At 42.1% G+C, this 22,137-nt stretch overlaps 1 protein-coding gene across 1 annotated transcript in view; it reads left to right on the forward strand.

Annotated features, from left to right (window-relative positions):
• Nucleotides 1-22,137, forward strand: part of zbtb16 (zinc finger and BTB domain containing 16) — a 175,047-nt gene that overhangs the window by 104,174 nt on the left and 48,736 nt on the right. Inside the window, exon 4 of the mRNA XM_023342171.1 lies at nucleotides 6,277-6,363. Coding sequence (XP_023197939.1) covers nucleotides 6,277-6,363 — 87 coding nt within the window. The remainder of the gene's footprint in view (nucleotides 1-6,276; nucleotides 6,364-22,137) is intronic.

Raw genomic sequence — 22,137 nt, forward strand, 5'->3', positions numbered from 1 at the left:
CCTCCTTCAAACACACACGCAAACTCAACGCTGGTTGTGTAACATTTTTTGTCTTATGTCAGCTAAGGCCTAATATGTGGCGGTGACTCAGTGGTTCCCCCCAGCAGCTACGGAGATTTTTCAGCTTTTTTTTTTATTTTTTATCGTTACATTTCTAAACTTTTAGCGGCTTCTCTTGGATCTTCTTCTTTTGTCTTCTGAACCCGCTGAAACCCGAGCTTTGCTCTGCTGTGGACTCTGCAGGCATGTATATCATTTAGAGCACACATAACAAGACAAACAGCATGACTCCCCCGTTCCCCAGGCTGCCCTGCCTTTCCAAACTAACAACTTCTCCGTCTTGTGATCAAAGGGGCCTTAAGATTTATTCCTTTAATTTGGCACTGAAAATGGCTGATGGAGTCTATTAGCAGGCGGAGGGGCCCCCTGTTAGCACTTAGCCGGCTAACTGGAGCGACGGGCATCTGGCCGGGTGGCTGCCTGGCCGTGTGCACCCTGAATTCTTGTCTTCCTCCTCTCCTTGCCCTGCAGTGACCTCACGCAGCTCCTTTCTCCTTGAAGCAAGGCACCATGCAGGCACCCCCGAACCCCCTTAGCCCCCTACCCAATAATTTATGTCCTTGTGCCACAAGCAGGGGCGTGCCCTGCACTAAAATCCCATCCCTGGCCCATTTAGCACACTCCTCTTGGCCTCCCAGAAGACTGGTTATGGTGTTCAATCACTGTCTGGATGTCACAGTTATTACTTCTAACCATGCAAGTGTTGATCTAAACGACACCTTGTTGCCGTTAGAGACTGCAGAGTGAAACTAATAAAACAGTTATTGAAGAATTGCAGGTAGTTGAACAAAAAAAGAGCTCAGAATGTTCTTTTTAGTAACATGCAGGTCAGTGAATTAGAATAGAATTGGAAAATAAATATGTTTTTTGTAACTCAAAATGTGGAGATGGCCTGGATGTAGACACACCAACTGAAATATTTTAGTTTTGATTATTCTGGCTTACAGCTAATCAGGACGTAAAAATTCAGACCAATAAAATGTCATCAAACCAAATTAAAAATAGTTTTTAATACGTGAACGTGAACCTAATGAACAGTATGTACACTCGGTTCTTGCAGCGTAGTATGGAGGAGATCAGCCTGAGGTTCTGCTGCCCTGAAAAAAGAAAACAGGTGATCTAGCTTGAAAAAATGTTACAAGTTATCAAATTAAATCCAATTTAACATGACGTTTATTGTCATATTAAAGGAACAAATAAAATTTCACAAATTGAATTTTATTACATGAAACAAATTGACTTTTTTTTTTAAGTTGGACCTCTATTCTCTTTTTCAGTGTGAGGTTTTCAGGAAGCCTAGTTTTTTTTTCTTTTCTTTAAATAGCTAATTAAGTCATCTGCTATCTTGGTTCTGGTGTCTCTCATCTTCCTCTTGACTCCATATATTTTCTATGAGGTTAAAGGTCAGGCCCATTTGCTGGCCAATCAAGCACAACACTATCGAAGCCAACATCCTGACTCTTTTTATGGCTCATCTTCACACTCTTGTCAGCTTTTTTTTTTCTACCACATGTTTTTCTTCCACTAAACTTTCCATCAACATATTTGAATACAGCACTTTTTAACCAACCGGATCTTTAGCAAAGAGTTTCTGTTGCACACCCACCCACATCACGGAGGCTGTTGACGCCTGTGTGCTTAACATCTTCATGTCAGCAGATTCCCAAGGGTTTTGCAGGCATTAAGGGGTTTTTTTTTTTTTCTGATAAAGCCGCACAACTTCTCTGATCTCAGTCATCACTGAAATATAAAAGTGTGCCAGACCACATTTGCAAAGGAGTGTTGGATGCAATATTTTGAATCCATGCACTGGCTAACATCCAGCTCACAGAGAGTGATGGGAACATCGTGGTGATGGAAAAGAGAAGTGGAGAACTCACTAAACCAATGAAAAAAAAGATTTGTTTTAACAATTGCTTTTTATCGTTTCTTTTGATTTATTATTCAAGTTTTCTAAGTTTTGGGCTTTCTTTAGCTGCATGCTAGAATTAGCAGAAATAAACACGCAGCAAGGCTCTCTGGGTGGAATAAAAACTTTTCCGTTTTGAATTCAATAGCAGCAGCATCTGAGTTCTTCAGTGACGTGGGGAAGAAGAGAGCCGCGCCGCGCCGGGTAGCTTGCACCCAGTAATGGAAGCTGATGAATTGTTGGACCACAATGTGTATTTACTTTGATGTAATCCATCAGCTTCACGTGACGGAGCTGGAGTTGCACTCCCGTGGTCATAAAATCGTCCCAGGTGCTTTCTGCGAGGAAAGTCGATGGAGCCGGATCGATACGTGGAAAGGGTCCAGAGAAGTTTATCCGAGCGGCTGCGGCTCACAGAAGTAATAATCACACATAGCGCAGCGATGAATCCTGAGTTTTCAGCCGCAACAAAGGCAGGCTGTGATGAATGCAGATCAGGCAATGAGGGAATCTGTCTGCATCTTCTCTGCACGTCTCTCTCCTCCAAAGGTTAAGTGGATGGTTTCGCCAAGCTAATTCAGCCATATTCTCATCTGCAGCTCACGCTGCGAAGATGCCTCCTGAACTTGCAGCCACTTAAAAACTGTTTTTGTCTCCAAAGCTCTGCATTTTAAAACCTCCCCAAATGGAAATGCATGCTGTGATATTGCGGATTAATCCGGGATTTTCAGGCGTTTTAGGCTGCATTACAGCGGCTCATGATCTAGTCACGATCACATGTGCGCCGTCCCGTCTTTTGCATAACTTGTTGCGTAAGCGCCTCCTCTGGCTGGCTGGCTGGCACTCTTTGTCATGTTACGGTCCGTGTCATTTCTGCTTTTGGTGGAGCTTATTACAGTACAAGCCGTTCCCTAATGTCACTGCGGTTGCAAAACCACACCAGCACATCGCTCCCTTACTTTTTTTTCTCTCTCTCTCTGTCATCTAAGAATTGGCTTCCTGTTTTCATTTTGTTCTCTCTCTCTAGCTTTCTCTCTCTCTCTCTCTTTCCCTCGCTCTCTCTGTGGAGGTGTCGTAACCCAGAAGGCCGTGCCAAGAACAAACCAAGGTCTAGTCAGGGGAGATCGCTCTGTGCTTGCAGCGCACGCAAACACACACCCCCACGCACGCACAGCTGCTCTGCACACACCACAACCAGATGTTAAAGAGCAGTTAGCATGGTTCATGTGTGATGTGTATGGCATGTACGGAGCTCGTTGCCAACCCATAAAACGTCGTTTGCCTCAGTTTGATCCGATGCGCCCTTCAACGGCGGCCTGCGTGGATGTACACGCGGCCTCCTGTTTCTGCCTCTTTTATTGTTGCTCAGGGTTGGACGTGTTGATAAAGTACGCAGCAACATGGCAATCCGTCCTGCAGCTCGGTGGCTGCATGCTTCTCCGAAGTCTTGCATAAACAGAAGCCGAATGTTGCGCAACGGAGCTGGAGGTTTGCCCAACGTTATTTAGATAGCTTTAAGATCCTGTTCTGGGGTTAACGGCGAAGAGAAGTCGTGCGACACATCTTGACACATTAAAGGGTCATTGATGCGTATTTAATTACAGCTGTGCTGCAGGACTGTTGAAGTTCTCATGATGTCAAAATTGTTGTGTTCAGATATTTCTTCCTTCAGTAAAATGCAAACTCAGAGATATTTTAGTTATCTGAGACGTGGCGCCGATAGCATCATACTGCTGGATGGAGTCTCAATGACCCTGAACATAAAGCAATAGATAAAATATAACGGTTTAGATATAATGGCCTCGTCAAAGTCCAGATTTAAGTCCAGCTAAAAATTAATGGCAAGAATAATATGTAGTGATGTGTTGAGAACTTCTCAATGCATCAATGCAGTCTTCTCAGTAGGGGTGAGAATCTTTTACTATCTGTTGATGCTAATTTTGGGGACACAATTTGATTCAGAATAGATTGTTTTATTGTTTTCCAAACGATTATTCATAATGATTTCTACTTGATGGAAAATGATCTTCATGATCTACTCCAGTCTCCTCTGCAAGGCAGAATCACAAATGGAGACATTAAAGTTCATGCCGTCCATTTGCGTTGTTCCTCCAAGTTCTCGATCTTCATTTAGCGAACCTCACACACGGTGAAACTCGTGTCAAAGTTGATCTTCCCCAGAATTCAGTAAAAAAACAGAGTAAGTCCAAATGTTTGCCTTCAGCAGAGAAGGCAAGCATTTTTTCCTCTTTACAAAATATATTTAAGTTTTTCAAATCAATTTTGATACGTTTTTGAGACATTGATTTGGAATTGTAGTAATAGAGAATCGTTATTTTATTTATTTATTTTTTATCTGAGATCAAGTCGCCGGGGCAACAGGCTGAGTGCAGCCTTGGAGCTCATTTCAGCGGCTCTCATTCTCCGATTCATGATCCAGAGCTCATAACCGCAGCTGAGCAATATGCAATCCTCTTTTTACTTAGTCTTTAAATGTACAGAGGCAAATCATACTCCTAACTGCATTTTGTTTGACGTTTAATCATCTTGTGCAGGAGAATCGGCCCACAGAACTCGTGTCGGGGGAAGGAGATGACACCCTCTGCCGCAATTTGCATATTCATGAAGTTTCAAGTCTGGAGTCTGACCAGTCTGAGGGCGGATGGAGGGATTTATCAGATTAGACGCTAAATGCACTGAAAGCTAAATTACAGAGAACAACACATCAAACATTCAAATATATTCATAAAAGTTCTAAAAATGAAACGGTATGGTGCAAATTACAGCATGTTATCACAACAGAGTGAATGGAAACTTGCAAGTTTCCTCACGGAAGTCTGCAGCTTGATGACTGGAGTCCTGCAAGTGTCTCAAATGTAGCCAAGATATTTATGTTTGGTAGGATGGACAGACAGACACATTGGACTGTGGTTGTCAGACTGTGATCATAGAGAGAGCGTCAGCAGATCCTTCATGCGGAATATGAAAGGTGGTTCACCCTCAGAAATGTTTCACACGTGTTCAGATCCAAAACGGTCCTCTGAGTCGTCCTCCTTAAGACTTTCTTACTTCCACAGTGGGTGAAGAAATGATTTTTGATTCTCTTGTATATCAATTTATGAAACAAAGTTCAGTTAACCCCCAGCTATTGGAAGGTTGTTTCATATCCAAGTTATTGGGAAGAAAATTAAGCTTGGGAAGCTAAGATAGTTAGCATAATGCTACTTGAGACATTATTGGCTGACATTTCTAGAGCAGCCAATCAAGGGGCTCCTTTCATTCTCCTAGATGGTGACTGTTGGAAATGAGGAGGTGTGTAGATGTTAGTTTCTGTGGTTGTGCTAATATAATTTCCACTCAGTGTATTCATGCATATTGAGGTATATTTGGTTTTTGAACTATTAAAATAGGCATCTCTAAGTGTTTCAGGGGAGCTCTGCAGTATTTCTGGGTGGCTGTTGTTCCTAAACCCAGAGACCACTGTAGTGTTGATTTTTTTTTTTATGCAAGACTTGTTTTCTTGAATTACCTCTTAGCTTAAAGTGAGTTATTGTACAAAATTCACAGTTTTTGTTTCTTTTTGCTTCAGTTATCAAAAACATACCTGGAGTGTTGTTTCAATTCTTTCATGCATGTTTGAGAAATCCTTTAATCTCCCACGGCAACCATTCAGGGGAGCCTAAATGCTTGCTCTCACAAAGTGTCGCCTTGGAGCTGCAGTCCCCAACTGAGCATCCTTCCCCTCCCCTCCACCTCCTCCTCAGAGCTCCTACAGACTAGCGGCAGCAGCAATTACCAAACACCTGGTGAAACTCCACATCGGCTGAGCTACTAAGAAGGGTTGTAAACAGCATCGTGGAGGAGCATTGTTGTGACGATGATCTAAAGGGGACGTGTCAGAAGGCGTAGGAGCTTTTTAAAGAGACAGTGAGGCAAAGTCAGATTTTTTTGAAGTCATGTTCGATATGTACAGCATTTTTATAAGAACTGAAGGTAACAAAGTTACTTCATTGTGCTATAAACTGGCATTATGTGCCTGGAAAGTACATAAGCCTCCCTGTAAAACCATTTCTTCTGTTTTTATTGTACCGATTAGCTGTAAATCTGCCTAAGTCTCTCTGGCTGACATGGCTTCTCATTTAACAGTTTGCTTTCATGGCGTTGGTTCACATAAGTGGCCAAATTCATTTTCGGCAGTTTTGTGTCCAACAAAAGGCGGAGAAAAACTGAGTCTTCTTACATGTTTGTGTGTAAAGATTCTGCAGACTTTGATTATAAAAACTATCTGCCTCTTTCTTTCTGTCCAGCTGGCGAGAAGGCCATCGTTTGTGACCAGTGTGGCGCCCAGTTCCAGACCGAAGAATCCCTGGAGGCTCACCGGCAGATCCACACCGGTAGGAAGGCCCCCGCACACACACACCCCGACACCCAGATGCACCTTCATGACCATTGGCCTCGGCTGCGCTTCATATGTGCACAAAATCCACGAGAAAACACCAACATATCCTCCTGTTTCATAAATTAGGATGCGCTGTGTGTTTACCGTGTGAAGCTGGGCTGTTTAGGCTCATCCGCCCGTCTCCAATCAGCCTTCTCTGACTAACCGGAGCTATGATTGACAGACACATCGCCTCATCTCGGATTAGTCCTGCTCGTCCTAAATCAAGACAGACCCAACAGTAATCAACAAGCAGAGAGAACTTGGCAGGCCGACGTTGTTTATCAGCGCTCGGCTCCGTACATGGGAAGGCGAGGACGATGTAGGTGCCAAGATGGAAATAGGAGGAAGTAAATCCCCGTTCGGCAGATGTGTGGTTGGCCTGGAGCATTTCACCGCTGCTGATGAACTCCTTTTAATTTGGGAGGAGTCGACTGTGTCAAATTTCTGTTGTAGATGTCCAGAGCGTTGGGGCTGCTTTAGAGCATCCATGACTGAAAATCCTGAAATTTAGGCATTTCCTATATTCCTAAACTTATGGAGATTAACATCCCTTTCTATTTTGTCATTTGTCGAATTCAGCATAAAACCTGCACTTGGTTTTGAAGTCTTGTACGTTTGAGGTTAGATTTAAATGATTTCAGAATGTAGTAAAAGCTGAGATTTATAGATCAGATCTCTCTGATTCATCATCCTTTCATTTTATTTGTGCTTTAAACCATTTTTACCTCTGGATATGTGGCTGCATTCCAGTAAGTTGAAAGGCAACTTCATAAATTTAATTTTAAAAGGTGAAACTATCTATGCAGCTGCATAGATCTGAAAACATGTTCCCCTCAGACGTTGCAAGAAAAATTAAGATTCGGAATAAGTTTATAGCTTTTAGCTGTTCCTGAAGATTAGTTAAACATGACAATTTGAGCATTAATTTACAGACCAATATGGCTCTCACAAAGAGAAAATGTCATACTATAAATATTTATTGTGCAGAGTGTGATTTACTCATTAGATTCATTTCAGTTATTTACATTTTTGTCAAATAATTTTATATCGTGTCGCTGATTTTGTCTCTGAATCTTTTCCACGACTATTTCAGCTAACTGACTTTAGTGCTGCTGCAGCACTATGCACTCTCTGCAGCTCATAATGCATAACAATAACAACCTTGAGGAGCATGCCTGCCCCCTACTGGGCTGGAGTGTGTGCAACCGGGTTACCAGTAAGCCAGAAATGTGTCATACGCATTATTTTTAAGGCATTATACCTCATTTAATAATCATTAATTAGAATGAATCTCTGTTTATTCTAAAGAAACAAAGCTTTTTCTTTTTTAGTTATTTTGTTGGTTGGCTAGAAAATTTTTAGTTTCACTGTTTCTTAAAAAAAGTTTTTTTTTTGTCAAGTTTAATTAATTTAAATGTGCCCAAGCCACTTGTTTACTAAAAGTCATCATGCATTTGTTGATCCAGTCTCCTTAAAGTGATGGTTCATAAAAGACCTAAACTTTGTATCGAACCTAACGATTCCCAGGTTAAGAAGATGTTTAATAAATCTGTGAAATTCTCACCCTAAAAATTACAACAACAAATAAAATCTCTAATCAAATTCCTTTGTTGGCACGCCAGAGTTGTACTCAAGTTAGTTGACCCTTTATTTCAACAGGCAAAACATTAGGAACCGTTTCTTATTTATAATTTTAGCCTGGACGTTCGCCAAGCCCTTCGAAGACTGGCGACCTGTCTTGGTTGAACCCCGCCTCTCGCCCAGAACGTTAGCTGGAGATAGGCACCAGCACCTCCCCCAACCCCACTAGGGACAAGGGAGTTAGAAAATGGATGGATGGATGGATGGAAGTTCGTAAGCAAAAGCTTAAATTGAGGTGGAGGCCATACACGGACCGTCCAAGGGCTCCAAATGGCTCCCGGGGTGCACTTTGGACACCCCATTGTTAAAGGCTCTTTGATTATATAATAAAGCTTAGCTGCACAATAAAACATAAAACCATACTGACCGGTTAACATTACAAGTAAAATACAATGAGGAAAACACAGTAAATTTGAACATTTCCTTTTTTCTCTCTTCATTTTCCAATGTAAATAGTGACAACAGTTAATACCTGCTCCACCAGTCAATCTGCACATTGGTTTAAAATCCAGCTGATTTATTGTCTGACTGGTGGATCTGTCAAACTGCTTATTTTAATAATTGTTTTTCTGTGCTCCAATTCTGGTTTTTGGTTCTTGGCTGCTCTGCACATCGTAAAGTTTAATGCTTTTCTCTCTCTGAAGACAAGTTTTCATCTCCGCATAGAAAGAGGGAACATGTCGGTCTGAATTAAACCTTTTCTCTCTCGCCTCAGTTCTTCCTTTTCTCTGCTGCTTTTCTTCGTTAACCTACGGTAGTTTCGACAGGAAGTCCGTGGACTCTTCCTGTGTTATAGCCGATGACATGACGTCCATCTCTGGACCTCAGCTCTACAGCAACAGAAGCGGAAATCTAGGTCATTTAAATGTGAATCGTAAAATCTCGCAGAAATAAACAGTTCCTTCTGCCTCCTCTTTGCTCGTCCACATGTGGGACAACGTCCGCCGAAGGGTGCAAGCGGATGAAAGGTCACGCCCTCCAACTAGCCAGTCAACATCACCATCCCTCAAACATGTCAAACAAAATAAGATGAGAGACAGACGTCCCTCCCAGGCCAGGAGCGTTTCTATTATTGTTATTATCGAGTGTTCGGGTTTTCTCCAAACACTCGTCGTCATTCATTGGAAAGGGGGCTCTGGTTTGGTGCAGGCAGGATTTAGGAGCTCCCCCTGAGGGGCTCACCCTCCGCCAGCCGGCTCGTTGGAGGTAAAGAAGGGTTAAACGAGGCTAATGATTCAACAGCCATAACAGCGGAAAGGAGCGCTCTAAATATAGGCATTCCAGTCTGGAACGAATGGCGGGGAGGGGGGCTGGGGAGAGATGGGGCGGGGGGCCGCTACAGTCATGTCTCCGTGCCAGACAACGGCAGCAGCAGTAATAGTATAGTAATCATCCGTGTGTTAAGCCCCTGTGAGGAATCACACTGTGAGAAATGGGGCCTGGTAGAACATGACGCGACGCTTTCACCGCTCCGCCGGATTCCCACTTTCAGTGTTCTGTTCTCCGCCGTGCTCCCTCGTTCCCCGGTCCGCGGCGGAATACCTGACAGCAAAAACATTCCAGTTCAACACTTTACCTGCTAACGAGTCAACGCGGAAAAAGTTTCTGAATAAGTTCAGCTTTTTTTTTAGCAGCACAATAATATCACTCTGAAGCATGTAGAAAGATCTGACCTTTACTTGATGATATTTATTCAGCAGGGGAAAATTTTATCTTAAGAAAAATGGGCTTTGCTAATGTCCTGAACAACTGCTTTACTGTAAATATATGTGCAACATACTTAATGAAATTTAGGAGACGCCACGGTTAAGGAGTCATTTCTTAACCTCCTGAGACCCGGGCTTTTGTTTGATGTGCATTTTTTATGTCTCCTTACTATTTGGGATTAGTATGACCTAATTTTAGTTGAAATTAAATTTTAGCTTTCTATGTGCTCTTGAACTATGTCAAAACCAATGCCCTCATATGAGGACAATGGGTCTGTTTTTGCATATACATTTCTCCTTGTCATTTGGGATCATAAGGACCCAATTGGCCTAAAAATGAAATTTCAGCTTTCTACAATAAGTGGTTTTCTCAAAACCCAATGTCCTCAGACGAGGACATTGGGTCTATCTGTGTGACGATAAGACCATTCAATCAATGTTATTATTTACATCTGTGTTTACAAAAATGTAATGTCCTCATATGAGGATGCAGGGTCTCAGGAGGTTAAACCTGAACGCACCCAAATATAAATGTTATTGATTTATTAAACTTGGGGAAAAATATAAGAATGTTTTCAAAGACAGAATGACCCAAATCCTGTTCTTGATGCTGAACATAGATTTTAAAGAATAAAAATTTTGTTTTTATGGCTTGCAGTCGCTTCCCTTGGTGATATTGGCTCATGTGACAGAAAGTGTAAAAAGTGTTTCCCCAAGTGTGTGAATCACACTGTTAGCAAATATTAATAATACTACAGATGAAGTGTAAATTATACATCATTCTAAATATGTTGTTGCCTTTGAGTGCAGCACATGTAGGTTTGTACATATATTTTGCTGGATGATAAATTGTCCCTGAAATTATTGTGATGAACAATGAAATTTGACATTTTGACGTCTTTTTCAACTAATATAGTAATAATAACAACATGTTAACACAAGTACACCTTCTCAAAGATATATATATATATCTATATATATATTTCTAAATCACATTTAACACTGGACCTGGAAAACATTTTAAATATCCAAAATAAATAAAACAATTAAATTGTATTAGGAAGTCTCTGTGATCAAAATTGTGTTTCAAAAAATATTAACCACTCAGCTTAACCAGAGAAAAACAGGCAAAAGTTCCAGGTTTTTGTTTTTAAAAAATGTGAAAACTAACAACTTCACACTGATTGTTAAATCATTTTTCAAAATCCAGCCTTTTCAATGATATTACAGGGAATCAGCTCATTAAAGTATTAATCTAATCTTAATTTATCATTTAGTTATTGATGTATTGCTTCATTGGACTTTAGATAACTAACTTCATGTTAACCTTATTTGTGGAGACTTTGCATATTCAGCGGGATAACGGCTTTTTCTGTGCCGTATTTATTCATTTCTGCTCTACATAAAGTCTGCTCTCTGATTTTAGCACCATCCCGGTCACGTCTACGTCCACCAGCGGCTGCTGCCTCGTCACAAACAGGCTGCATGTTTCCTTTGCTCTGTGTGTACGTGTTGAATATTGCATACGGTGACATTCAAAGGTTAAGTATCATTCATGTGCTGAGCGAAACAGAGTGCAGAGGAGCGACTCCCTTTAGCCAGCTGGCCCGTTTCCAGGATGAGTGACTGAGATGAGCAGCGGGACGCAACAACGTCCTCCGTTCTGTCCCTTCTCTCTCGTTTCCTTGGAGACGCACCAATCTGCCTTTTTCTGTCCTGGTTCTGGATTTATTCAGGCACAAATAACACAACTCTGTGTAAATAGAGCAAAAATTCACCATGAGAAAAAAAACAACGTTTTTCTCATCTGTTCTTTAGCTCAGTGCGGGTCATGCTGCTTTTTGAGCTCTGTTGGCCTACTTCATGTTGCTAGATGGGTTCTGTTAGGGGAGTTATTGATTCTGCTGATCCTGGCAGCAATCAGGCTAACAAAACCCAACCAAATAAATGTGATTAGCTTATGATTTAACAAGAATACATCCAGGTTGGTTCAGGCTTTTTCTCATAATAAATGAAGCCATCATTTAAAAACTTGGATTCCCTTCATGGTTACTGACTTAAAATAACAATAAAAAAATATATATTGTAAGATGTGATTCCACGAGTTGTCTTAGACTGATTTTAAAGTTAATTTGATAACCTACTATGAAGCAAAAATAAAAACAGAAGAAGTTAGTTAACAGATTGAAGAATTTAGTGGATTTACAGAGGAACTTTATGTCTGTCAATACCTGAATGTCACTAGGACATTAAAGATCAGTCCAGTAAAGACTAATACATAAATAGTTTTGTTAAACTATCAGCTCTCTCCATGCTGTGAGCTGATGGAGAGAAAAACTTTATTTTACTCGTCTAGAGGAACATGAAGAGACGTCAGAATTTAGACCCTTGCTTTCGCTGCTGTCGTTTTCTTTACATCGAACAGCAAGAGACCTTCACCGACAACAAAGCGCTTTGAGTTTCATTTGATGCTGTAAACAGAACAAACAGGAATGCATTCATACAGGAAGGTTTGTACAGTGCCCAAGACACACAAGAGTAGGCGTGTGGTGGAAGGAGGGGGGTCACTGTTGGCCATCAAAGCCAGATTTGATCTCTGGCTGAATCTTGGCAGAGCTTCAGCTCTTGGCTAATGTTCCCCCATGACAATATTTGGCCTCTGCGGCTGCCTCTCTCTCCGTCTCTCTCTGGCTGCTCTGAATAGGAACTATTGTCACGTCTCCTCCGCTGGTCGGATCAGCTGCAGTCTGACTCAATCCCTCTTCGCCTCCCTCTCCGTCCATCTTCTGGTTTCGACACATTAGCCAGTGCACACCTCTGCGTGCCATTCAGAAGCGTTAAGGTTTCCGGGTTTGTCCCTGTCCTGGACCAACTTCCCCACATGTAGGATTTACAGTTGAGACTCCTTCATTGTCTAGCGATACGATTCCAGACTTTAGATTCACGATTCGGTTCAGAAGCAAGTTTTTTCTATCCAAACAGCCTAGAGAACGTGCTGTGCAGCATACGTGCAAATAGGAGAGGCAAAGACGTGCAACTTAATCCATTCAGAATTCCCAGGACTAGGAATTGCGATTCTTTACAGAATCTTTTTTTTTTCTTTTTCCTGAACCTCTGATGTAAATGTTGGATGTTCTCGTGTGCTTCAGCACCACTGAACTCTCGTCTGCCGACTACCATCCTTCCTCTGAAGTGTTGTGCAACACAAACTGCGTTTTAAAAGCTCTCCTGACAGCTTCTCTTTGTCTCATGTTTTCCCAAACTGGATGGCATCGAGTCGGAGACCCTGCTTCCCTAAATTGGAGCTCACCGTGGGGCTTTTGTAGAGCCAGGAACACCGTCTGCCTGGTTTTAAAGGAGAAACGCTGCTGTCACTGAGAGCACTTATTAAGCCCACTCAAAGCGGCGCAATCTCCTCAACTGTTTTACACTGATCAGGCATAACATTATGACCACCTGGTACCAGCAAATGATCAGTCAGGCCTTTTAACTGTGATAAAATGTGATTTGAATGTGATGGATGAAGTAAACATGAGCATGATTTCCTTTAAACTGGGAGCTAGAAAGCGGACTAAAGGACCTAATTATGATTAGTGGTGTGAGTCATAAATGCATTCTATTTTCTGGATCCCAAGAGACTTCATAACAAATGCTTGAATATTCTAGAAGAAAATGGACTAGATGTCGCAGTCGAACATCATGCCCATGTCATTCTCATCACTTTGGTTATCCTGCGGCTGTTTGAAAGTGAATTTTGTCCCACGCCATCCTCGTTTTTTAACGAGGCCACATCTAACGTGTCATTTTGAGGCTGCTTTTCCAGTAAAGCCTCTCCCAGTTGATTTTTCTCTCCACTCCTGCCTCCGTCTCCGCGGCTCTGTCGGCTGGATTCATTTCTTTCTCTCCAGTAAATCGCTTTGGTTCCCTTCTGTAATTTATAGCTCTTGCGTTTTATTGGTAAACCCGCTGTGCACACATTCGGCTTGATTTAAGCGTAGCTTGATGCTGCAAAGCGAAAGGTCAGGAAAGTTGCTCACAAACAAAACACTAAGCAAGAATTTGAAGTTAAAGGTCTTATTTCTTTGAAGTGCAGAGGAAATGCAGATCTCTCTGTCGGACATCGGCGCAGGTGGTTGCATACGTCTGCTTCTCAACACATTTAAAGATCATCAAAAAGATTCAATAACCGAAACTCGCATATATTACACATTTAGTGGTATATATGTTTGTTTCAATCCCTTTGGATTATTATGGCTTTCAGCTAATGAAAACCCAAAAATCCCATGTTAGGTAAGACTAATAACAGTTATGGTGGATGCAAACGCTGGGAGTTTCAAAAAAAATGCTCAGGTTTTGATATCAAATCCAATTTTTATCTTTTTTTTTTTTTTAGAAAGAAAGAAATTAAAAATGACAGAAAAGATATAGATTTTTTTTTTTCAATCGAACCTTCTGAGTTTTGCCCTGAACTGAAATTCCAACTAGGTATAAGCTGTATAACATGCTAAAGCCTGCTGTCTGCATAGAAAGTTTAGTGGAAGAAAAGGTTGCAAAAGCTGGTTCGCTGACCGTAGCTTGATTAACCAGAACCTGATCTGGTGACCTGAAGGCCCCCGTCACAGGAACCGGGGCCTGCAGTAGACCGCAGCAGAATCACATTCTGATCTCCTCCATGCTACGCCGCATCAATGCAGTAAAACATGCAAAAGGAGCCCAGAAAATAAAACACTGTAAAACACACGGACATTCTGCTGTTCTGAGAAACCGAAGTGGCTCCAAATACAATCAGAAATTATAAGATCCGGGATTCACCGCCCCTCCAGCGGGTCCTGGGTCTTCCTTCGGGCCTCCTCCCGGTGGGACGTGCCTAAATCTATACGCAAGTTTCACCTTTTAAAATTACATTTATGAAGTTGCCTTTCAACTTACTGGAATGCAGCCACATATCCAGAGGTAAACGGCTATAATCCGCAGTGAAATGTGCAGAATCAGCTGCTGAGTTCAGGCCACAGTGTGAGCCGCTTGCAGTTATTCAGCACCAGAAACAGGGACTGCATCTCCCATGTGACCTGCGTATAAATGAGTTTGGACTCCACAAGCCTCGGAAGAATTTGTTGTCTGACTGTTGGTGTTCCTGTTTATACATGATTCATCCCTGTGCGCGCACACACACACAAACACACGCACATAGACGACGTTGGAGGAGATCCAAATCTAATAGATGGAGGAAAGCTCTTACTGTCGTCTCTTTTTCTTGCACTCTATCTCCCTTTGCTCTTTTTTATTTTTATTTTTTGTTTTTAAAGAAAGTCTTGTAAAACAGAGACAATATGCAAACCATGGAGTGGCAAAGGCGGGTTTAGCCAGTGGGAACACAGCGTGATTCCAGCAGGCCTCAGCCGCAGAGTAAACACTTTCTTTTCTCAAGCCAGAAATACTTTGGCTGAAGAGAGAAAGAGAGGGAGCGCTGGAAAAGGAGGGAGAGAGGATGGGAAGAAGAAAACTGTCGCGGTTAGGAATAAGGAGCTCTTTTAGTCGTATTACGCCCTCACTTTGCCTTTTCTTCCTCGCAAATTGTTCACACCGGTGGCCTCGCAATCAAACCCCTACACACACACACACACACCGTCCAGTCATGTCACTCGAGCAAATTAGGCCAATGGCAGCGCTACACAGGGGTCACGTCAGAAGTGCCGATTGTCTCAATCACATTAGTCCAGCGCTGGCATCTGTTTAGCATTTAGTTAATTGTGATGTTATTAAGTTGTCAGTGAGCATTAGGGCAGCGATAAGCAAAGCAAATATTCCTGCAGCCCAGAAAGGCAACGTTGTTGTGTTGCGCCAGGAAAGCCGGCAGCCGCACAGTTGCTGTCTCTGTGCGGTCGCTGCCTTCAAAATGAACGGCATAAAGCGAATTTCAATGCGATTACAAGTTCTGCTCTTTCTGGTGGAGGGCAGATGCGCATTAGCATTGTGGCTTCTGACTACCAAAACGTTTGCAATGTCAGGCTTGCTGTCGGTGTCATCTGCTAAGTCAAAATGCTGATTAGCGCCGCGCTCCTGTTCGACGCATCGGCGGCCCACTCATAATTGAGCAAGCTGTCCACGGTCCGGGGGAGATTATCCGTCTGTGTGTCTGCGACCCGGCTGCCGGTGCGCGTTCTGGCAGCCGGACTGGATGAACGAGGCCAGGACTCGCAGAGATGGATGTGATTCATCTGTGCTGCTCAAACCGACGCTAAATAGCGTTAGCGCTGTGATGTTTGCGCTGTGATACGTTAACCTCAAATTGAATGCAAACAGTGGTTGTATTTAGGAGCACTAAGCACTTTCAAAATAATCATTTTAATGTTTTTACGGTTAATAGAGGTCGTTCGCTTTTAAATTTCAGTCGCACAGAAGTCACAACGAGCTGCAAAGGCTTTTCTGCGCAGATTTCTCATCGGTACAAACGACGCGTCACTTTTTGCCGTTCAGCTGTAGATTTGCTGCTGCGTTTGGGATGGTTCTCCTGTTGGGATCCAGCTTTAACTCTTGGATGAAGAACTTCACATTTGACCTTTGAATACTTGATGCAGAAGACTTTGTGATCGACTCAAATTGCAGAAAAACAAACCCATATCATCACTGTTCCACCACCACGCTTTACATTTGTTTTGAGGGTTTCCCCCCTCCCACCCCAAACGGACATCTGTACTTTGATGTAATTTGTCTGAGAGATATTTATGTTTTATTTAGTTGCAGCTTGCAGACCAAAGTTGACACTTTCTTTTTTAGAAAAAATATGCTTTTTTTGGGAACTTTCCAAACAAACCGCGTTTGATCCGTCTCTTTCTACTTGTTCTGTCTGGAGTTTCCCAGGGGTTCTGCATTTTAGTCCTTGTAAAGTTTAAGATCTCTGCTCTTGAAGCAAATCGCCTAAAAACTGTTTTTTCCCGATGGCAATCATGGCACTAAATTCAAAGGCATAAGAACTTCTGCTCTTGACACAACTTTGTTATAAATGTAAATTCTGTTGCGACACCTCCAGGCGCTGCAACCATCTTCTGATGTCTAAGTTTATTTCTCATTTTGTACTATTCATTTCTTTATCTTGGTATATTACGTATATACACATAACCTGCATCTTAACTCGAGTCGAGCAAATCTCAATCTCGTTATAATCTGTTGATGACAATGACAAATAAATCTTATCTTATCTTATCTTGAGTAAATGAACAAATGTCTCTGTTCTTGTGGCGTAAGCATTGTCCTTAACTGAGGCCTGTGCAGTCCGAGATGGAGCTCTTGGGTTTTTGAGCTTTGCACCATCTTACCCTGGGGCGAATGTGCCAGGATGATGAAGGCTTCTTGCTTGAATAAATGTCCTTTTTGTGGTATGGATTGATGTTATGTCTTAACCCTTCTTGGCCTGATGGAAGCTGCTCATCTATCGTCGATGCTAATGTCTTTTGGGGCTGAAACGATTAGTCGTTTTAATCACGATGAATCAATTATTGGAATAAATGTCATCTAATTTAGCAATCAATTTTTAAAAAATGACCATTTTCTTAAAAAAACAACAAATGGCCATTCATAGTAATTAAGCCAAGACTGTACAAAATAAATATACATTTTACATTTAAGATAAACACACTTTTGTCTGTAAATATGTTCTCTGCAAAATTTTTCATGGGACAATTTTAGCTTCATCTTGTTCAAATGAGTGCTGTGTTCTTACTTTGTAGGCAGTGAAATGTTTATTTCCTTAAATAATTACATTTTTCTTGAGGTGGTTAAATGAAAAATCTGTAGAATGTGGCAATTTGTTTTATCCAATTATTCAATTAGTCAAATCGATTGCTAAAATTGGTCCCTAACGTCTTTCCCACCTGTCATCATGTTAACACACACCTGTATTCTCCATACCAGCAATCTGCCAACCTCTGCCCATATAGAGCTTCTCACTCTGATGATTGGTTAATCAGTACATATGATAAGCAGTCAATCCAACTTTGTTTTTTCCTGTGATTGAATCATCTCTTCCTATGACTAATCCAGATAATCTGATGTAAAAGATGCCAGGCGCACAGATTGAGTTTCACTCTCACGGTTCAGTCTGCCTGTTTGTTTCTCTGTAAACAAACAGCTTTTCCTCGTCTCGTCCCTTCGTTTCCCTCTCCTCGGCGCTCTCTCACCTTCCAAACCAAGGAGAGTACAAGTGGTCAGAGACACTATCGCCAACTAAATTAAATCAAGCGGCACTAGCCAGACTACAGTCACTTCTCCTGCGAACCTCCCTCCCTTCTCCCTCCACAAACAAATTTTTCCCCAGATAAGATCTAAATGAGTTTTTCCAGGCGGAGGGAGATCCTCGCTCTGGCTGATGGATACCCGGCTCCGAGGCTACAGTGTGACCAGCGCTCAGTTGTAATCATCCGCCGCCACTATAAGTGTTATGCACACCGGCCCGTGTGAATAGAGGATCGGCGGCTTGTGTGTAAATGAGATAAAACGTGTGAATAAGCGTTGGCACAGCCACATTCCCCTGCACCCGGCGTCATTCATTGAGGAATACCCAGCTGGGCCTTTTGCGGCGCCGAGCCTCATCGCTGAGGCTTAGTGTCACGGTGGGCACGGCCGCATTGAGGCATCGCCACGGGAAACCACAGGACGACAACATGTCAGGGAGGGGAGGTGGCATTCTTATAAGCTGGGTGGGATCCAGTAGCAAATTGGGATGCAACAGTGTGGATCCCCACATGGACACATCATTGTGGAGCGAAGACATCAGCCTGCACATCCTGGGAGAGCAATAAAATGATGCGGTGCAGGGGCACTGGAGGGGTGCAGAGGTGGGGGCGGATTATAGACTCCCAGAGGGGCTCTGCGATTCACAGGCCAGAAAATGGAAGTCAGCAGGACATGCTGCAAATCTGGCCAGCCAATATCCTCCTGCCCTGCACCCCCGCCTCCCTCCTCCGACCCCGAGGATGTGTCTCAGCCGTGCGTCACAATGCAACCCCGGCGAGCGCGTCCCGTTGTCGACAATCTCAACTCCCTTGGACGCCGCCATTCTCTCGTCGCATTTGCATGTCGGCCGCTGTGGCTTTGTCCGAGATCCGCCTGGTTAAGAGAGAGGGAAAGCTGAGATAAGGACGGAGAGTGGAAATCAGCATCCAGGGAATAAAAAGGGCCGCTTTTGTCAGGAGGTTCCCTGCTTCCAGATATCCCATCGCATTTTAACCTTGGCGAGGACTTTGACTATAAAGGGATTCACCCAAGAGAGAAAGAGACACGGAACATCGGAGCCACTCGGACAATAGCCGAGGTTCTTTTGTTCACGGCGTTATTTGAAGTAAATCTCCCTCTGTAATTAGATTGGAACTGTTTGTGGATATCTTAGGAGAGCACATCAGTGGTAAAAGCAGCAACATGCGAGGGCCCTTTTAATTTACAGTGCAAATACCTTTCGATTAGCGTGGAGAGAGCTGGGAGGGAGACTGAGCAGGAGGGACAATGGGCCAGTCTCTCAAGCTTTTTCTTCCTTCCTGTTGTTGTTTGAGAGAGGGAAGAGGCTCGAGCCGCTCGCCTCTGTTCCTTAATTGTGTAGCAAGGAGATTAGTAGGAGTGCTTCCAACCTTTCACCCCGAACAAAGGAGCCATCAGATGCAGTTGCCTGGTGACACGAGGTTTCGCACCGGCAAACAGAGCCGCTACCTTCCCGACACCAGCTCCTCAGGTGTATCTATAAATCAGAGAATCATTAAAAATGGTCATTTATTTCAGTCATTTAACTTGGATATGGGAGATACACAATCAGTATATTGGAATTCTGGATAGTTTTGACAATTATTGCTTGTTGTCTTGACGCTTGTTGACATCTTCCATGATGAGGGGAAGCCACAGCAGGCTATTGTTGAGGAAGCTTGAATTTCACTGTGTGCTGTATATTAAGAGAACGTTGTGTAGAATGCAAATAATTTAAAAAAAAAACTTCCCAAAAATGGTACATTTGAAAACCTACAGTTTTCATACAGAAATGTTATCCTACTGAACCGTATGTCCTTATACTGTCCAGCAGATGCACTCAGTACTTGGTTGTGGCTCATTTTGCATGAATTACTGCATCAGTGCATGGAGGAGCTCAGCAGCTGAGATGTTGGAGGAGCCCAGGTTCCTCAGTAGCAGCTCGTCTGTGTTGTTGCTTCTGGTCTCCGATTTTCCTCCTGACATCCTGCTGTGTTGGGTTTAGGTCAGGGCAGTTCTGGTGGCATCATGGCGGACGTTGGCACTTTAAGCAGTTTGAACAGCCCTACTGGAAAATGAAAATGGGATCTCCATAAAACTTGTGAGCAGAGAATGTATCCCGGTTGACATCCGTTGCTGACTTTGGATTTGGTGAAACACAGTGGACCAATATATATTTTTTCCTTTCAGTAACTTTTCCTCTGAGATTCTTGGGTAAGGCACTGTGCAAACACCTTCTGTTTACTGGTCAGAAGCTGTGTGCTGGTCAGTTGTTAGGTCAGCAGTCTTCCTGTGATGTCACATTTCTGCTTTGAAAAATCTCGATTATTTTTACATTTTTTAAAATCATTTTCAAAATCTATATTATTTTGGCTATAAGCCATAGTTATCAAACTGAAGAAATATAGATACGTATATATTATGTCATATTTTAGTGTAATTAATGTATGTTTGAATTGTGTAACTGAATTAACTGAATCAATAATCACTAACTTAATTTATAAGAAAATAATGAACATTTTAAAGTTGTAAAAAAGAGTAATAAATGAACATTTCAACGTTGAGTTAATTTAACCATCAGTTAAAAAGTCATAAAAATGTAAAATATTTTATGTTAGGTTTTCTTGATGGAATACTGTAAAACTTTAAATACATTGGAGCAACTTTTCGGTTTGACACAGTTGCTAAAGAAAGTTATGTCAACTTAATTGAAGTTATAGCAATAATTGTTAAGTGTACGTCTCTGGACATTTAAAGTTGACACAACTGAAATGAGTCAAAGCAACAAGGAAACTAGGCTGAGTCAAGTTAAATCAGCATTTTTATTTTTTTTTACAGAGTAAGCTTTATCTAAACTCTTAATAAAACTAGCAGAACTGTTAGTTGATGCCTTTACAGACTGAAAATAAAAGTGCTTCAGTTTTTCCTTCCGCCAAATTCTCTAACATACTTGAACAGCCTCCTTCTTTAGCAGTGGCCTTTGGGGGAACACATATATCACTCCATCTGTAGCAAATGTATATAGTGTCAGTTTGTGACTTTTTGTATCGAATCGCTGTGATAGATGAACTTTTCCATGATATTCTAACTCCTGAACAGGTGATGTCTCCTCTAGCGTTGCTTGGTCCCCCCACCTGTCCAAACCTCCTGTGACAGGGTGCTGTCACATGTCCCCCGTACATCTGACAGCACCCATAATGGCACCGAGTGGCGTCGCTAATGAAAATGGTCGTTGGTCCTCACTCCAAGTCGCTCTCTCAGACTCGTATAAAAGTTAATGTACCCATGACAATGACATTCAGACGACCGTTTAGCTTTGGACAAATGCTGCGCTTCTTGGTGCCGGCAGCAGCTGGGCACGCAGAAATGTCCTTTTACACTGCGTGCATCTCAATCAAACGGCACTTAGCGGTGTCATATTGATTATGGGAGCTTAACCCCCGTCAATCTCTAATGGCTCATTTTGGCAGCATTCCTAAATGAGTCGAGCGAGACTCGACAGGAGGGGACAGAAACTACTTTCTTCTTTTTGGTCTGTGACGTCCATTTCTAGGATAAGATGGCTATATTTATTATTCAGGAGACATTACGTTTGTATTCCGTGTTTGTGTCTTCCTATGTCCTACAGCAGGCATGAAATGGGGTAAAAAATGACATTTAGACCTGATTATCACTTCATTTAAATGTGATCAGCTCCCAGTTGATGAGGAAACTGAATCTATTCCTGAAGGTAATGAGCTTTAAGAAGCAGCACCGATTAAAAATAAAGAGATTTTAATATAATTTTCTTTATAGCAGACTGCTAAGTGGTGTATTTATTTCTATTTTACGTTATGTTTTTACATCAGTAGCTTTGTGATGTTGGACTATTCTTGTGCTGGACGGATTTATTTGAGAAGAAAAAAATTATTTTTGCTAAATATTCTTATGGAATCAGGTAGGGGGTGCATTTATCATATTGTGTATCATTTATTGTGAAAAATTTCTTCTCACGATAAGAATTTTATTATGATTAATGGAATTTAAAATAAAACATAACTGTGACAGTATGATCGGAAATGTTGTGTCCGATGTTTTCTTCACCGTTCCACAAGAACATCACATTTATTTTGATTTAATTTGAAAATGTGATGAAATGCAATTATGTTGTG

Source organism: Xiphophorus maculatus, chromosome 11, assembly GCF_002775205.1.
Source record: "Xiphophorus maculatus strain JP 163 A chromosome 11, X_maculatus-5.0-male, whole genome shotgun sequence".
Classification (NCBI taxonomy): Eukaryota; Metazoa; Chordata; class Actinopteri; order Cyprinodontiformes; family Poeciliidae; genus Xiphophorus; species Xiphophorus maculatus.